The sequence below is a fragment of the Protopterus annectens genome, chromosome 7.part1, assembly GCF_019279795.1.
Source record: "Protopterus annectens isolate FY-2018-M chromosome 7.part1, PAN1.0, whole genome shotgun sequence".
NCBI classification, from domain to species: Eukaryota; Metazoa; Chordata; order Ceratodontiformes; family Protopteridae; genus Protopterus; species Protopterus annectens.
Genome location: NC_056740.1, coordinates 423787804 through 423807366, shown reverse-complemented (window position 1 = coordinate 423807366; position 19563 = coordinate 423787804). Strand labels below are relative to the sequence as shown.

The window sequence follows — 19563 nt, the reverse complement described above, 5'->3', positions numbered from 1 at the left end:
GGCATCCTCTAAAGTACCTCAGTCTTGATGATGCAGTTGAATTTTTTAATACTACCTTCCTGAGCATCCTGAATTACCATGCCCCCATAAGACTTTCCAGAATCAAAGCACAACCCTCCCCATGGCTACAGAAAACTACTAAGTCAGAAATGAAAAACAGGGATAAAGCCTGGAAGCACTGGCACAAAACCAAAACCCCCTCAACTAGACAAATTCCTAGAACTACGCAATAGAGTCAAAAAGCTAAAAAAAAAGGACAAATTCCAATACTACCAGTCTGCCCTAGACTCCTCCCAACACAGCCCCAAACAATTCTGGTCCTCCATAAACTCCATCCTCCACCCAGGTAAAGTCAGTACCCCTCCTCCTAACATCCTTCACTCCTCAGAAAATATTGCTACCTCATTCAACACACACTTCACACAAGCCATACTATCACTAGCTAAACAACACAACCCCCCTCCCCTCCAACCCACACCTTCAACTAGTAATCTCCCCACTGCCTTCTATTTTTCTCCTGTACCTACCTCCAGCATAAAAAAACTCTAACTAAACTTAAGCCCACCAAATTAGCAGCAGACAACCTCCCAAGTGAATACCTACAAATTGCAGCTGATGCTCTGGCCTACCCAGTATCCATCTTGATTAACCGATCTCAGTCAGAAAGTTAGGTTCCCACACTGTGGAAAGTATCACATATAATTCCCCTCCACAGAACTAACCAATTACCACCCCATAGCTATTCTCTCTCCACTCTCCAAAATACTAGAGAGATGCATACACTCTCAGGTCTCACACTACCTCCTTACTAACAACCTCCTTTCCAATAATCAGCATGGTTTCTGACCAAACCATAGCACCACCAATGCCTTACTCTCCTATACTAACACTATCCTTCAGCATAAAAACAATGGCTTTCTCTCCTCTGTTACTTTCATAGACCTAGCTAAAGCATCTGACATGGTCCCACACAAACAACTTATCTCTGTCCTCAATAACCTATCCTTCTCACAATCAGTCACCAACTGGTTTCAGAGTTACCTGTCTGACTGCCAACAATCCGTTGTATGGCAGAATGACATATCTCCCCAACTACCCGTCTCCACAGGGGTTCCCCCAAGGATCCATCCTTGGACCCCTACTCTTCTCTGTTTTCACCAATAATCTAGCCTCTGCCACCAAACATGGCACACTCATACAATACGCAGATGACTCAACCATCATCTGCTCAGCCCAGTCCCTACCCAAACTGCAAAAAGTCACACAGGAAGTCTTTTCCTCCGTTGAAACTTGGTTATCCGATGCCCAATTAATACTCAACCCAAACAAAACTAAACTACTCATTTTCCAACCCACCAAACATACTCAAAACAACTCTCACTTTAACATCACAGCAAAAGACAACACTATATACCCAACTGAACACACCAAATTGCTAGGAGTGGAAATAGACAAACTAAAATTTGACATTCACATATCCATGACCATAAAAAAAGTCCACAAAAAACTAGGAGCGTTATACAGAAATAAGCAACTTCTTACCAAAGCAGCAAAGATTTCAATAGCAAATTACCACCTTACCTCCAACCTACTTTATGCCTCTCCAATATATACCAACCTAAGGCAATGCGATCTAAACAAGCTAGAGACCTGCTACAACAAAATCGCCAAATCTGCCACAGGGGCAACCTACCGTAGTCACCACTGTGTCTCACTTGCTGAACTGGGCTGGCTTGAACTCCCTCACCTCCTTCAATGGTATCAACTCTCACTCGCCCACAAACTAGTAAACCATCCACTAAATGTCCCATCCCTCCAGAATCTACTCCAACCTATCGCACCACCAGACCACTAAGATCCAGCAACAAAAATCACTTGCAGATCACTAAAGCCAATAACTCTGCTGGTGAAGCATTATTCTCTTGCACCATAGCCAAATTATGGAACTCCCTCCCACCCACAATTACCTCCATACCATCATGCACCCACTTCAAAACTTTACTAAAAGCGCACCTAAAAACATGCTGGCTATGCCCTTGCAACTCCCACTCTAATATCACCCACCCCATCCAACCACTACCTTTCTTTCCACTCCACTAACTACCTTGATTAAGGAAGCTCACATGCTCATAAGCCTAGTATTTATTATACAGCGGGAACTTCTTATTGTAACATTTGTTAATGTCTGTTATGTACTTCACAGATAAAGATTCTAGTTGTCTACTGATGTACTTTGTTCTTCATCTGTAAATATGTTGCAAGTAATTGCTATGTAAATTGTTAATCGCTATGTAATCCAATGTAACTACTGTCTGTTTATTTTAACTGTGGAGCTTTTCTCCCCGGGCCTCCACTGAAAATGGACCTACATCCAGTCGGACACTCCCGGTCAACAAATATAAATAAATAAATAAATAAGTGAAACATCTGAAACACCAGGCTAAAAACTGTATGAACTTAAATATAATAAAACACCGACAAGTAGATAAGCACTTTCGGGATGACATCCCTTCATCAGATCAAAACAAGTAAAAATGTGGCTATTTAAACAATAATCAACCAATCACAAATCAGTACTTGGGTATACGTCCTTTCAAAATGGGTTTGAGCGGGATCATCCCACACAAACCCAGGCTCCTATCTGCCCTGAGTTCAATTATCCATTGTATTTCACTTGATTCCATGAAGTTCACCAGATCACCCCCCCCCAAATTAATATTGTTAACTTTTAAGACCAAAACAAACAAATGCATTACAACTAACATGCTGATATAAAGCATTACGTTAATTCTGTAACCGTATGGCAGATAAATGCTGCAAGATTCTCTCTTTCAACCAGCAGTTGATTTTGCCTACGTAGAATGAATCACAGGCATTACACTTGACTAAATATATTACATTACATTTATTGTCTGACAATCAGCATACAACTTAGGTTCATAACGTTTACATGTCAAATGAATAAAGACATTCTGCCTCATTATCATAGGACAGGCCTTACAATGTCTGGAGGCAAAAGTTCCCATCCATTTGGAGTCAAAAGTGTTACCAGATTTAAAACCTCTTTCAGTGCACAGCATCTTTTTCAAATTCCTATTATGTTTAAAAGTAAAGAAAGGCTTATCACCTACTATAACTTTAATTGTCATCTCTTTGTAGAATCTTCTAATGACTGTGTATGATGTCACACACTCACTCAATATCACTACTATATCGTAAAAATAACCGTTTTTTTTTACCATTATTGTTGTCCCATTTTTTGTCAGCTACTGCATTCGATACTCCTTTAGCTAGCCTTTGTATATCTATCCTTCTTGCTAACATCAGTAACATGGGTCCACCCTACCCTTCTCATAGCCTCTTAACTTAAAGCAAGTGGCCAAGTACTCTGTCTCACATTCAAAAGATGAATCTTCAGTAAATAACCTAGACACCCTGTTTTGTCCTTTCATAATATTGTTAAAAACGTGTCTTGGATGTATGCCGTCATAAGATAAGAGACTTTCCCCAGCAAGTTTTTTTAAATACAGAGGTCTGTAAGACAATGTTATGATTCTTCATAAGTCATATGTCCAAAAACACTAGCTCTGTTCTAGAGAAACGAGTACTGAACCTCAAGAAACTTGTGGTCGATTCAAGGTAACTGATGAGCATACTCTAATCATCTGGTGTGCAATACCAGAGAACAAACACATCATCCACAAATCTTACATAATATGCCAAATGATTTCGCTATTCATGCTGGACACTAAAAAATAACTGCCTCTTCCCAATGCACTAATAACATATTGGCATAGGGGTTCGCACATGGAGCTTGCATGGCAGCTTCTTTGTTTTGTCAATAATGTTGTCCATCAAACAAAAAGATATCATCTAGGATCACTTGTAACAAACTACCTATCAGTTTTGTGGTCTTAGCATCCAAAACACTATTCTTACTAAGAAAGCTATTAATGGCCCTAAGGCCATATTCATTGGGAATGACAGTAAATAAACATCCAAAGTGACCAATAAAGAAATCAGCGTCTAATTTTGCTGTGGACATATAAATCATACAAGGAGGTTAAAAAATGTGCTGTATCCTTTAAAATCCTGGGAGTAGATGCCAAAGCCAATTTCAACTTGGACTCAACCCAAATAGAGGCATTCTCTGTTAGCCAACCCCTGCCCAAGACTGTCGGCCTAAGGGGAGGGTAATATTGATCTTTATGTATAATGGGAAAAAAGTCTTAAACATAGGAACAAATCGGAAATTCCATCCACACAAATTTAAATGTGCCTTCCTTCAAAATACAACGGTTTCAATTCAGTAAAAATTAGTTCAACATTATTAATGACCATCATGAGTATATGTCTCGTCTCCTAGCATATCCTTCACTTTATTATGGAAGAGCTGAAAATCCATCAGTACCCCACTGCTCCACCTTTTGTCTGCAGGTTTAATTATAACGTCTTTATTGTCCATCAATGAATATAAAGCTTTACAGTTTAAAAGGACAGAAGAGCTTTTTTTGCTATTCAAGTCAGAGATTAAGAAAAGGTCTGGCTTGCTCTTTAAATGAGAATTGCCAAATCAGTAGACTGGATTTTTTTTTCCCTTTTGGGAAGTACAAGCGTAAACAGTGAAAAAAACTGACCCGACTTGCTTCTTAGATAAGGACGGTCAGATCTGGTAACAGACAATTTTTCTTTTTGCTCAACTGAAATTTGAAGGTGCATTTGATTGAAGGACGACACCAGAATAGCTAGCTAAACCACTGATTATCTTAGAATGTTTTAATTAAGTTAAATAATTCCTTCCAGTAGGTCTAAATTTTGTGTTTAACTGTTTTAGCTATGTAAAAAAAAATGTAAGTTGTGCAAATATTTATTCTATGACTACTGCAGCTTACAATTTTAAGCTCTGACTGCAACTGCATACCACCCAAGTATGCAGATGTTTTAAGGCAAAACAGCTGCTTCTTTTTGTGCTATATTTTACCACGTACACCACTATGACTCAGCTATGTGAAAATAAACCTGCTTCTGCTAATTTTTTCTGCGCTGACTGCAGCTTGTTACAATAACCCATGTAGCTGGAGCTTTTTTCCCTGGGCCTCCACTGAAAATCTGAATTTTTGATGAACTGTTTCAAATACTCACATAAATAAAATTAATAAATAACTATGACTAAATCCGCCAAGCTTTGATTAACTTTTAAACAAGATCAACACAACTTGTTTCTTTTACTCTGGATAAATTACTGATTAAAAATGAATTTGCTACTTAAAGAAATAGTTAACTAAACCATATCACCATGACCAAAGCAGAAAACTTAAAGCGAGATGCCTTAATACACCTTACCTTGTATTGTTCAATAAGGATGTTGCAAGCAGCATTGAAGATTAGTGTGTGCAACACATCTGAATACTGGGCTAATGTGTAGTCATAGTCAAAACCATAGATGCCAATGTCCTCCAAACTGATCTCATTGTTGGCAAAAATCGTAGCCGGATTAAGAAGATTGCAGACCCCAGGTGGAAGCAAATCTGGAAAGAAAATGGCAAAATAATGCTCAGTGTGGGCAAGGAATAAATCATGCTGAAAATGGCAATGTGACCACCCCAGCATTTTCAGGAATAATTCTCAACTAGACACCAGCCTATAACAGTTGACGTTATAAAGACAGGGAGAACAGCACTGTTGATCATGGGGAATATGGTGTTGTCTCCTATTAGCAGCAAGACCAGCACCTGATTATACTACAGAGACCTCATCAGTCTTTCTTATACATTAATGTATTTTTGAATAACAGTACAGGTTATTCCACTGGAATGTTCTAGCTGGAAGCTGTCCCTCCCATACTCTTTTCTCACCCTTTCCTTGCTCTGTCTCAACTGACCCTGTACCTCTCTGACCATTTGTGCTGCACCATAGCCTCATATTCCAGGGTTCTATCACCCTTTGTAACAAATATTTTCTTAAGACTATCCTGAAAAAGCCCCTTTCACTGGCCCCTAAAAAGGCAACAACGGATAACACTGGCCTTGTGTACAACTTGAGATGCAGAATACAAATGACACTCTCTCTCCAATACTTCCATTAACTTTTTTAAAAATATTTAAGTGTGTATCACAGAACAGCTGATTAGAACGATGATATTTTCTTAAAAATAAGTTAAATGCATAAATACAAACCTGTTCAGGGTGCTAGTTTTAACTGTATTTTTGAAGGTTAAACGTCAAAGCACACCTTAAGAGAACTAACAGAACCATCAGAAAGAAAGAAACCAGAATCTTTTCTGAGGTATGTATAATCAGTTAAATGCAAAAGTCATTTCTGACGTTTGTGTACAATGTTTTCAGAAAGACAATATAGTTAATCAAAATGTGATCTAATCAATCTCTCATTTAAGATAAAAAGCTTCGCTGAACTAACAGGCAGAAACCAGCATCTGTATACATAAAAGACAAACAGTCCACTTTAGTACAACTCCTTTATTGTTCACTGCACTACCCCTTCTGTCACTTTAAGAAGGTTCAAAATGTTATGACGGAAGTGCACAGCTGTCAAATTATGCTTCCTGTCATAATATTTTAAGCAACATGCAAAGATCCTACAGCAGTCCAGCGTTCTCCATTACTGCCCCTAAAAATTTACTGTGTCCAAAACGATCCGCATCTCTCTCCTAACTAACATCTATCTTTAGAAGTCTATCCTCACACACCAGTTTCTCTATTCCGTTAGAAAACCAGTAACTTTATACTGCACACTTCCTAACAGCACAATCTTCTTTCCTCTTAATAGTCTCCAGGTACACAGTACTCCAACTGTGGTTTTACTAGTGTCCTACAAAATGAAAAAGCGACCTCATTTCCAGATTTCAGTCCCTGTACTATATGGAACCTTAGTTATCTTACTGGCATTCGTGTCTGCCTTTTAATGCATCATGCAGTTTAAAAGGGAATACCTCCTCCACCTTTTAAGGCCATCTTATGAATGCACGTTTTCCGTGGATTTAAACATTCATAATCATGCATTTTTGTTTTAGATAAATCTCAGCTGGGACCAGATTGACAAACAGTGCAAGTCACTGCAGGTTCTCTGTAGACAGTAAATTAACAAAGATGGGAATACTCATTTTTGGATAAAAGCAACATGCATTGATCTTGCTCTCAACACAAATGTCATATCGGAAAGATGCCCAAAAAAATGAAGTCTTAGCCCACCTCTGAACCCTGCTGCAATCCACTCTCACCAACTTTCCCCCAAAGATTTCCCCCTTCAAAAAGCACCCTATGCTTCGCTTCCAAAGTCAACTTAAAATCCACTTTTACAGCATCCTGTGAGGAACACAATGTCAGAGGCCTTGCAGACATCAATTAACCCCCACATCCACACTGCTCCCACTGTCCACCTTAGGGGTGACCCACTCACAGCACTGAACCAACAAATTGGCTTTGCCAGCCACATTAATACTATGCTTTCAACCACTGGCCAATGAGTCAGTAATCCGGAACCTGCCCAGCATGCCATTTTCAGTGGCTTTCCTTGAAATGTAAATAGCAGACCTTCACAGACCCACCTTTTTCAAAAGTACCACTTAAGCAGCACTGCCAGCGTTGACACAGTACCACTTAAGCAGCACTGCCAACGTTGACACTGGAAAATAGCGAACAAGATTGCTTCTTAATTTCCTCAGACTTGCCCAGCTTCTATTCAACTTCTGCCGTGCTCACAAATGCATTTGTCCACTTAGCAAAAGCTACTACACTATTCTGGCACTCTGCCAAGTCATTTTTATGTAAATACAGAGATGAAAATGTTTCTATTTTAAATCTAGCAGATGGATACTATTTCCAAACTTACCTCCACTTCAATGCAGCCATCAATGCTTCTTCAGTATAAAAACAGCACACATGAATGTTCATATCGATCACTGCTACAGTAGCTTTGGGTATATGGAGTTGTATCCTGCCAAGTTTATAACAGCTAGCCAGTTTGAAAAGCTTCAGGGCACCTTCCATATACCCAAACTGTTAGGCAGCTCAAACTGAGCCGACTAAAGACAAGGTTAGGGGCCAAACCCTTCAGAACTTTCTTGTCCCCGATTAGCGTGCTGCTCTAAGGCTTTCAAGGATCGACAGTCAGCTTGATGTGGTTTCTTTGCTACGCAGATGAGTTCCCTTTGGGGAAAGCATTCCATTTTCTAAATATTGTTTGAGTTTCATCACTTCTATCTTCAGGAAATTTATTTTAAAGCAATGAGTTTTGTGTTTTAACAGACAGTCACAAGACTGTATCATACAGGAGTGCTTTTTTTCTGTCAGCTTGATAAAGTAACTGAAAACAATTTTTTCTGTGGAAAATTGTGTTTAATTTACTATTTTGGAGCTGACAAAGTGTTTTAAACTGTGTTTTACTCTTGTTTTTCTGTGAAAAAAAGTGACTTTTACAGACTTATTACCAGCATTTGCTGCTAGTCTTTCTCAGGAGTGGCACCCTTTTCGGATTGAGCATGGAACTATAAACCCACTGTCTGTCTTTTTCCAGCCACAAAAGAAAACGTTAAGCAAGCAGACTTTCGCCTGCAGCTGAGGCAAATTGCTAACCTGCTGCGGTGGCAATGACACGGCTATAGCCATTTGTTGCACCTCAGACCACTCATCTTTTCTCCGGATCCTTCTACTGTAATACCTACAGCTACTGTGGGGACAAGGGTTAGCCACATCCTCTGTGGTGGTTGGGGTCCCCTCAGTTGGTAAGGGAGAGGGAACAAGGAAGTCTTCCCTGTTGTTATCAGAATGCTGTGCCCATCCCTGGAGAAGCTGCTGCTCCAATTAGTGGTAAGGTTGGCCCTATTTTTCCTGACAAAAAGGAACCAAAAACTGTGTTTACCCCTCCATAAATTTCCTTTGACAGTACTAGTAGTGTACTGGGTTTGGGTCAAGGTTGTTTTCAGGCTACTGCTCCTTCTTGTAAAATAATTTATACGAAGACAGAAGGATACCTCTTTTCCTGAAGAGACAAGACTGAATCTGAACAGGAAGATGGAGACAGAAATGGATTTTACCTCAGCTTTTTGATTCAGACTCAGAAAAGAACTGTTTCTAACTCTCCCTGTGAGGGTTTTGCTTTCTTATAGGTTCATTGGTTGATACTAGGCTATCTGCCCTAGGGCATTTAAAAGCCTAGCCAGAGTGTGTTTGGCTTTCGCCACCTTTTTAGATTTGTAGACTGTGCCTATGAATAGTAGGTCACAGATTATTGTCCCTTTACGGTTAATTTATTGTGCCTCTGTCTAGCAGGGACCCAGAAGTGATCCCAGTGGTATACTTACGGTCTCCCATTCACTCGTCAAGATTTCTCTTGAAGAGGGTCAGTGAGGGGCTCTGCCTAACCTGGACTGGGATTTTGTTCCAGAGTGATGGGAGTCTCTGGGATACGAATCTGTCTCTCCAGCATGTCCTATTTATTTCTGTGCTCAGGTTTAAGTCTCTAGAATGTATAGCTCTAAGGGATTTGGATTTCTTGAGATGGAGCATGTCCATTAATTCTGGGTTGGACATGGCTTTATAAGTCAGGCACAGGTCGCCCCTGAGTAGGCGGTAAGCAACTGAGTAGAGCCGGAGTTTCTTCAGCCTGATTGCATAGGGCATCTGTTTGAGTCCCTTTATCCTCTTGGTGAGGTACTTTTGGGGTCTTTCCAGTTGCTGCAGGTGTCGGGTAAGGTACATCCCAAATGGGGCATTGTATTCAATTATGGGCCTGATGAGTGATGAATAGAGTGGTACAGTGACCTCACTTGATCTAGATGTGAAACCTTTTGTGATGAGGTGAGCTATATAGAAGGTCTTTCTGACTCCTTTGGCAAAGTGGCTGTCAAAGGAAAGATTACTATCTACATGGGTCCCCAAGTCCCTAATTATTTCCTCCGTACTTAGTGTGTTATCTTCTATGTGGTAATCTGTGGGCACTTTGTTTTTCCCAAAGGGGATGACCATGCATTTTTTTGCATTTAGCTTTAGGCCATGACTCTGGCACCAGTTATCCGTCTCTGTGAGACTTCTGGAGAATGCTTGCATCAGCCGGGGAGTCTATTATGGCACCTAGTTTGCAGTCATCTGCAAACTTCGTCAGCCATAGTCCTCCCGTGTTTGCCTGTACCTCAGAGAAGTAAATACCGAACAAGAGAGGTCCCAGGACTGAGCCCTGTGGAACTCCACTTGTAACTGGTTTAGAGTCTGACAAGGCTCCTGCAATTCTGACAGCATGGGTTCTATCCCTGAGCCAGTTTGCAACCCATCTTGTGACATAGGGGTTGATATTTAAGCTGGTGAGCTTATTTATGATACCAGACTGGGGTATTGTGTCGAAGGCCTTTGCGAGGTCCAGGTAGGCTGTGTGGACCACTTTCCCTTCGTCCATGGCCCTGGTAACTGTTTCAAAGAAGTCGACCAGGTTCAAAAGGCAAGACCTGCCCTTAAAGCCGAACTGGGTAGGATCCAGTGTCTGAAGGTTACCGATATCATTGTGTATGAGTTCCATGATACGCTCCATAGTTTTGCAGACCAGGCTAGTCAGGCTTATAGGGAGATAGTTGCCGGGGTCCGTTGTGGCACCTCCCTTGTGGAGCGGGACCACCGTTGCTGTACGCCATTCCTTAGGTACATATCCTGTGGTAAGGCTGAGGTTAAACGGGGACTTCAGGTGAGGGTTTAGCTCATCTTGTAGCTCATGTAGGACGCATCCCGGGACACCGTCTGGTCCCATTGATGCTGTGTTTTTTGCTTTGGAGAGGGCAGCTCTCACCTGATCATCTGTGATGTCTGGGAGGTTACACTTTGTTGGGATGGAGATTTGCTCTTTTCGGGGGGGGGGAATTTGCACTGAATCTGTCTACCAGGATGTTGGCAATGTCTGTTGCTTCAGTGTATTTTATGTCGTTTTGCACTAACTCGGAGCATATCTGGGAGTTGCCGTCCAGGTTCCTGACATAACTAAAGAATGCCTTGTGGTTGTCCTTAGTATCTTGTGCAATTTTTCTTTTGAAGCTGGCCTTAGATGATTTTATGAGGGATCGTAGCTTCTTGCTGGTACTGATCAGAGTTGCCTTCCCTTTTTGGGATCTCGCTCTATCATGTATCAACTTCCTCCTTTTGTTGTACAGCTTATTCATGGCCGGGGTCCACCAGACAGGTCTCCTGCCCTTGGAGGAGTGAGTCTTGGTTTTATTTGGGATGGCACGACCCATGCATTCCTGCAGGTGTCCATAGAATGCATTTGCGAAGGATTCTGCAGTTTGAGCCGTGTTTTCCACTGGCTCAGGGGCTTTGAAGGTTTCCACCTCAGTTTTGAGACGTGTGAAGTTTGCTTTTAAGAAGTTCTTCACCGTGGTTACCTTGACTGCCCCAGACACAGCCTACAATGAAAGGAGGAGGGGTCCACCACAGAAGTGAGAACAGCATTAAGGAAATGAAGTCAGGGAAAGCAGCAGGCTCAGATAAGGTTACAGCAGATATAATAAAGCTGTTGAAAGCAGTGTACAAGAACAAAGGGGACATCCACAACAGTGGGCAGTGCAGCAGGCATCAAACTTTTAGTTATGTACTTACCATAACTTTGGATGTATGGGATCCATCTCGCCTACATTCACTACAGATGGGTTCGGAGCCGATCCTCGGCTCCGACTCGGCGCTATACTATAGAACGCAGTCTCTTATTGGCTGAGTTACCTCATATCCCAGGATGCACCACCACTACCTCCCCAGATCTCGTTTGTTCGCACTCATATCCACAGAGACATACTATTGTCATAACATACTCAGGTCTTTCAAGAGAGGAAAGAAAACAGATTCGGACCGTCCGGTCTCTCCTGGTCTACAAGGCAGGGGGATGGAGGGTGGGTTATTAGGAATGTAGGCGAGATGGATCCCATACATCCAAAGTTATGGTAAGTACATAACTAAAAGATGTAATGTGATCCTATCTCGCCTACATTCACTACAGATGGGACAGCGTCCCAAGCACCTAATTCCCGGGTGGCTCATTGGAAAACACTCCTGAGTACTGTGGAACCGAAGGAAGCTCGACCCCTGGATGCCACATCTAATTTGTAGTGAGAAACAAAGGTGTGTGAAGATGTCCACGTGGCAGCCGCACAAATATCGCTAATAGAGAGCTTGGAATGAAAGGCTGCCGAAGTGGCCATAGCTCTAGTGGAATGAGCTTTTACGGGAGCTATGAGCTGCTTGTTTGAGATGAGATAAACGTGAGTGATGCAGTCCCTGATCCACTTGGCAATAGTGCCTTTAGTGATGGCTTTGCCTAATCTGTTATCTGAAAAGGACACAAACAGTTGATCTGATTTTCAAGCTTTGTGTGTCCTATCCAAATAGAAGCGCAATTGCCTGTGCACATCTAAGCAGTGAAAAGTGTATTCAGCTCTGTTGGAATATTTAGGAAAGAAGACCGGCAGCTCCATTGATTGCTGTAGACAAAAACTAGAACAAACCTTGGGTATAAAGGATGGGTTTGTCCTAAGAGATACCCTATCCTTGTGGAACACTAGGTAAGGTGGTTTAACACATAGAGCCTGAAGCTCTGAAACCCGTCTTGCTGAAGTAATAGCAACTAGAAGTGCAGTTTTCCAAGAAAGGAATTTGAGGTCGCAGGTAGCTGCCGGCTCAAAGGGTGGCGAGGTTAAGGCACCTAATACCACATTCAGATCCCACGGAGGTGCAGGTTGGGAAATGGGGGGTCGTAAAAACCAAGCTCCTTTAATAAAGACTTTACAAAGCTTGTCGCTCATTAAGGGAGGTTGCACATTTTCATGAAAATTAGAAATAGCCGCCAATTGTACCTTAATGGTAGATACTGAGCAGCCTTGCTGGAACAGGGAGGCTAAAAATTTAAGTACTTCAGATACCGAGGCTGTCATTGGGTCTAATCCTCGGAGCTGGGCCCAAATAGCAAATCTCTTCCATTTACTGCTATATATTTTCTTCGTAGAAGTCTTGTGGGCTGAAGACAAAATGTGTATGACTTCAGGAGCCAGAGAGTGGGTCCTAATTATGGTTGGAAGAGGAGTAGCCAGGCTGTCAACTTCAACGAATGGAGGGACTGATGGAGTTGTCCTGACTGGTGAGTCAGCAGGTCCGGAACTTGGTCCAGAAACCAAGGACCCTCCAATGCATATCTGTGAAGGAAGGGGAACCAGATTTGTCGAGGCCAGTATGGGGCGATTAAAATCATCTTGCTTTTCAAGCGAATCGCCTTCTGAATCACCTTGGGGAGAAGGGGAACCGTGGAAAGGCGTAAAGCAGACCGGAGGGCCAATCGTGGACAAGAGCGCCCTTGGGAATCCCCCCCGAAAGTGGGGTTAGAGTGAAGAAGTGATGACACTTCGCATTGAGGGGGTTGCAAAGAGATCGCAACAGGGACTCCCCATCTCGTGAAAATCTGTGTTGTCACTCTGTTGTTCAAGGACCACTCGTGAGGGGAGAGAATAGTTCTGCTCAGTCTGTCGCCTAACACGCTTGGACTTCCCGGAATGTGCTGCCATTAGAAAACGCTTGGTAGCAATCGCCCAATCCCATACTCTCATGGCCTCTCTGCAAAGGGATAGGACCTGGTTCCTCCTTGTTTGTTTAGGTACCAGACTACCGACATGCTGTCGGATTGAATGGCAATTGTACCCTGGGGGAGGTGATTGTGCAGTGCTTGCAACGCTAAGAGCACCGCCTCATCTCCAGGATATTGATATGAAGAAGACTCTCGCCGGGTGCCACGTGCCTTGGACCGACCTGTCCAGATAATGACCCCCACCCTGTCTGGGAGGCGTCCGTAGTCAGCGTGGCAGAGGGGAGTGGCGGGACGAAGGGTCGCCCTTGATTCAGGTTGGGGGTTATAAGCCACCAACGGAGATCCTGTTTGCACGTGTCCGTGATCAGAATGTGGTGACTGAGGGGAAGGTCCTGATAAGACCACTGGACCGAGAGGAGCCACTGAAGTATCCTCATGTGCAACCTTGCCAAGGGGACCAGAAGAATGGTGGCTGCCATGGAGCCCAACAGTTGCAGGACCATTCTTGCTGGAGCGCAACGCCTGAGGAGCAGAGTTCGGACTTGGGACTGTAGCGTTATGATCCTTTCTGCAGGAAGATAGACTCGCATCTTCCTTGAGTCTATTTCTGCACCGATGAACAGAATACGCTGAGATGGTTGCAATACAGATTTTGACCAATTGAAGGGGATTCCTAAGGAATTGCCCAGTGTTATCGTGGCTGCCAAATTTTGCAAGAGTAGATGCCTGGAGGCGGCAGTTAGGAGCCAGTCGTCTAGGTATGGAAACACCTGGAATCCTAGACTTCTCAAGTGAGCAGTCGCGACTGCCAAACATTTGGTAAACACCCTGGGGGCTGTGGTGAGACCAAAGGGCAGCGCTCGGAATTGAAAATGACTGTCTCCCAGGCTGAAGCTGCAGTGTCTCCTCGACGCCTGATCCATCAGAATGTGATAGTAGGCGTCTTTGAGGTCTATGGAGCACATCCAGACTCCTTTCTCCAAAAGCGGGAGAATGGATTGTAAAGTGACCATCCGGAATTTGGACTTTTTTACAAATCGGTTGAGTTTGCTGAGATCCAAAATGGGTCTCAAGTCCCCGGTCTTTTTTGGCACCAAAAAGAATCTTGAGTAAGTCCCTGATCCGGCCTGGTCTGCGGGGACAGGTTGGATGACTCCTTTTTGAAGCAGCTTTGAAACTTCTTCGGCTGCATGATCCCGCTGACTGGGTGGTGGGTCCGGGATTCTTTGGACTGATGGGGGTGGTTGAAGAAAGGGGATGGAGTAACCTCCGGCAATGATTCGAAGCACCCATTGGTCCTGAGTAATGTTTTCCCAGGCCTTTAGGTGCTTCGAGAAACGACCCCCGACTGGCTCCGGAGCTGCACAGTCGGATGCTGGAAGGAGGAGTAGCCACGAAAGGACTCGCGGGCTCCAGTGTTGCGGGGGCCTCCGCCGCCTCTGGGACGGCGTCTCCCTGAAAAATTTCCCCCTCCTCTGCCTCTAGAAGGGGGATCGCTCTGCTGCGGCGAGTAAGGCTTCTGAGACTTACGGAACCACATCTTCCCTCCCCTCCTGGCCTTGAGATAAGGCCTGACAGGAGTGGAAAAACGGGCCCCTACGGCAGCCAAGGTCTTACCCTCCTGCTCGCAGCGAGTCAACATGTCCTTTACCTTGGGACCAAACAAAGAGGTCCCATCAAAGGGGGCGTCGGCAAAGGAAGACTTAAAGGCCTCCGCAAAATGACATAGGTGTAACCAGGCTTGTCTCCGAAGAGCAACACCTGTTCCCGCCGCTCTACTCGCCCCTTCGGCCGCATAGGAAATGAGCCTCATGGACGAATTAGATAAAGGATAGGGTAGCCAACTGAGAATTAACTGAGTTAATTGATCAGGTAAGTTACCCGAGAGGGCATCCGACAGCTCCTTGATCAGATCCCTCTGTAGTCTGGTGAAGTGTGCCAAGTAATTCAGAGACCTTAACGTAAAGGCCGCTGAAGTAAGGGTACGCTTGCCGTACCGATCCATGCTCCTAGACTCCTTATTAGGGGGATGGATGGACGTCGAAGCCTCTGCCACATCTTGTTGGGTGGCAGATGCCACCACCATAGCATCTACAGCCACACCCTTAGATAAGAACTCCTTGTCCGGGGGTGCTGAAAGAAACTTGTTAGGACGAGCTGGCACCGGTTCCACAGAACTGGGTGTTCCCACGCCTTCGAGAGATCAAATCCAGAAGCTCGGGCGGAGACACCCAGGAGGCGGAGGGCTGAGCCCAAGGCCTTGAGGAACACCGACTCCTCAGCGGAAGGGGGTTTGGATTGCCAATCGCCTCGGTGTTTAAGGATTTCTAAGATGTCAACAAAGGAGACATCTTCCGATGACGACTTTGGGGACCCCTCCGCATCATCGAGGTCGGTATCTGACGTGAGGGACTCGGCCAGGAGTCGACGTGCTTCCTCTTACACAGTCTCTTCCTGGGTGGTTCCTCCGAAGGAGAGTCGGAGGAACCTCCAGGAAGAAGGGAACCACCAATGGGGGTAACCTCAGGCCCAGGGGCTCCGCTGTCGCGAGACAGGGGGACTCCAGAAATGCCAGTCACCACATCCAAGGAAGGGGGTGGTGGTGGAAAGGTCGAAGTGGCCAAAGAGGATTTGGCTAAGGCACTTCTCATGGCATCGAAGGCAAGACCCCCAGAATCCTGGGAAGGTGCTATCCCCGAGGCCACAACAGCAACAGGAGCCCCCGCAGCCGACGCACCAAGAGAGAGACTCGGAACCGAAAGGGTCGGATCCGAAGCCTCTCCCCCGGGGCCGACTGAGGAAGTTCGTGTACCGAACCCCGACCCAAGGGACGGAGTTGAAGTTAGAGTCGGAGCCGACTCGATAACTTCGACCGGATCCACCAACACCGACTCCAACGGCGCCGAAGCTGTCGGAGGAGGAATGGTAGTAGAAGGAAAGGGGATCGGCTCCAAAGCCAACTGGGCAGGAGTCGATATCAATTTAGCAAAGACCGGTGACTGGAAGAGCTTCTGCAGTACCCTGTCCACGTCCGAATCGGACATCCTTGAAGAACGGGAGGAGACCAATCGGGTCCGAGTCGACTTCTCCGCCGGCTCGAAGAGTAGGGGACCGCTCCGACAGGCTCGACGATCGGCGCCGAGGGAGATCCCACTATTGCAATCTCCCTCGAGCCGATGTGGACTTCGCCCGAAGAGGAAGTGTCTGAGCGGGCAATCCTCATCGGCTCCGAAGTCAGTGGAGCCGATGAAGGTGACCCACCTCTCGATGTCCGAGCTCTCGACTCCAAGGTCAGGGGAGTCGAGGCTGGAGGCATCGAGGCAGACCGTTCGCCTCGGCTCCGAAGTCCGTGGAGCCGACGGAGAAGCCTGCCTAGACTTTTTGGCTGTCGGTTCCGACGGGCTGGTCGGAGCCGACGATTTTTTCTTCTTTGCAGAAGGGGAAGAAGAAGAGGACAATGCTTCCTCAAACGAAGGGGCAATGAGCCCTTTTAAAATCAATTTGTTTTTCCTCTCTTGGAGGACTCGAGAGGAAAAAGCGTGGCAAACGCTACAAGACTCCTGTAGGTGTTTAGGGCCTAAACAATAGACACACAGGGAATGATCATCTGTGACTGACATTTTATAGCTACACTTGACACATTTTTTGAAACCAGAGGGTCTATGTTCTTTAGCCATGGTTTCGACAATTAACACTACAGACTAGCAAGACAAAAAACACTGACAAATAACTAGGCTCTAACTCAAACGCCTAAGGCAGGGCTAGGCCCCTCTAACTTAAACGGAACCTTCCTACTCGACAAACAAACACAATTTACCACAAAAAATTATTTAAACACTAACGTACAACAACAATAGCTGTTAAAACAGCTTTTGGGTGAGTTTCAGAAAAAAATCTGACAGAAAAGATTTCAAACTAGAGGTACTTAGCTCAGCCAAGTCCGAGACCACGTCTATGCTGGAAAGCGGCAAACGAGATCTGGGGAGGTAGTGGTGGTGCATCCTGGGATATGAGGTAACTCAGCCAATAAGAGACTGCGTTCTATAGTATAGCGCCGAGTCGGAGCCGAGGATCGGCTCCGAACCCATCTGTAGTGAATGTAGGCGAGATAGGATCACATTACATCTCCTGTTACATTGCATGAAAGTTCTGGAGACGGTGATTGCCAGACATGCAGAACAGTAGAAAGTAAGATGGGAGATGAGCAGTTTGGATTCATATCAGGATGCAGCACAAGTGACCAGATGTTTGCAGTGAGACAGATAGTAGAGATGAAAGGTAGAGATGAGGAAAGAGTTCAACTGGGCATTCCTAGTTTTGGAGAAGGCATATGACAAGGTTCCAAGGAATTTGATTTGGGCAGTCCTGATGTGGTTCCAAGTCCCAGAAACACAGGAAGAATTAATGCAGGCTATGTACAAGGAGCCAATGTCTCAAGTACAGTGTTCAATCTCACAGAGATTCCCAGTGGGAGTTGGTGATTATCAACTCTAAGCCCAGTGCTGTTCATTCTGGTGACGGACTATATTAGCTAACAAGTCAGAGGGGAGAGATCAACCAAACTGCTGTATGAAGATGATGTGACAAGACTGAGCAAGAATTTCAGCAAAGGACAGGGGAATGGAATGCAAAACCGAAGACACATGGGATGAAATGAGTATAGACAACACAATTGTCATGGCAGCAAATGAGGGAAATCAGAAGAAAATGAGAACTGAGGCAGAAGGGAAAACACTGGAACAGGTTAACAGCTTCAAGTATCTGTTAGGGGTGGTTGCAGAGACAGGAAGTAGAGGTGTCAAAGCTAGAATCAGAGGGGTTTGCAGCCAACTGTAAGACTGTCAGGTGTGTTGTGTGACAGAAGAATGCCTAAGAAGCTGAAAAGTAAGGTGTACAAAATAGTACCACTGTGTGGTACAGAAACCTGGGTAGTAAAAGCAGAGCAGCTGAGGAAGCTAGATGTGATGGAGATGAAGTGACTGAGACAGGTGGTAGGATACACAATGTGGGGACAGATGGAAAAACGAGGAGGTAGCAGAAGCCAAAATTAGCTCCAACTGCAAAAAAAAGGTCCAACAGTACAGATCACAGTGGTCTTGCCACACGTGCAGAAAAGCAAAAGACAATCTGGATGATAATTTGGGACAGACTGAAAGAAGGCATGAGGAAACAAGGGCATCCAACAAAGAGGTGGATGGATTCCATGAGAGAAGACCTGCAACATTCAGGCATGACTGTCAAATAATTATTTATTAATTTTACATTTGTTTACCGGGAAAGTCTGACTGGACAAGTCTTTTTTCAGCGGAGGCCCAGGGAGAAAAGCTCCAAATACAGATACTAAGTTTTACATCAAACAGGTAATGTTTACATAATACATTTGGAATACATAGCAACATACATAACATGCATACATATATAGTTTTTACAGTGAAAAAATTAAATGACATTCACATACAGAATTTAGTTTTAGTCTTCTAGCAGTTTATACATGTCCCGTCATTTCCAAGGTAAGAATGAAATACAAGTTAATAAAACATGTGGATGAGGGCATGCAGAAGATGGACATTAGGCTGTGGATGCAATAAACGTTAGCAGAGGAAAGTGGAATGCGGTGTAAATTAAGGTAGGTTAGAGAAAGGAAGAGGTGCCTTAATGGGAAAAGCAGAGTGTTGTGAGAGAGGGAAGTGTTAATAGAGTAGAATATAAGTATGTATAAGAGATCAATCAGGGTTGACGCAGTTACAGAGCCAAGATTGCTGAAGATGGGATTTTAAGGCCTTTTTGAAGGCGGTAAAGGAAGTTATGGCCGAGATGTTGAGGGGGGGGGGGGTTAGTTCCACTGTTTGGCAACAATGTTACTAGAGAGGGAAGTACCTGTGGAATTATTGGCTTTGGTCACATCTAATAGGAGTTTTTGGCTGGACCGCAGAACTCTGATTTTGGTGCTTGGGTGAAATAGGTTTTGTAGAACAGTAGTTCTCTCGGGGCAGTGAAGAA

General features: G+C 44.4%; 1 protein-coding gene across 1 annotated transcript in view; it reads right to left on the bottom strand.

Moving 5' to 3' along the window:
• The window catches only part of NT5DC2 (5'-nucleotidase domain containing 2), a 996759-nt gene that overhangs the window by 923027 nt on the left and 54169 nt on the right, over positions 1–19563 (bottom strand). The window contains exon 2 of the mRNA XM_044078885.1: positions 5344–5528. Within this exon, the coding sequence (XP_043934820.1) occupies positions 5344–5528 (185 nt within the window). The remainder of the gene's footprint in view (positions 1–5343; positions 5529–19563) is intronic.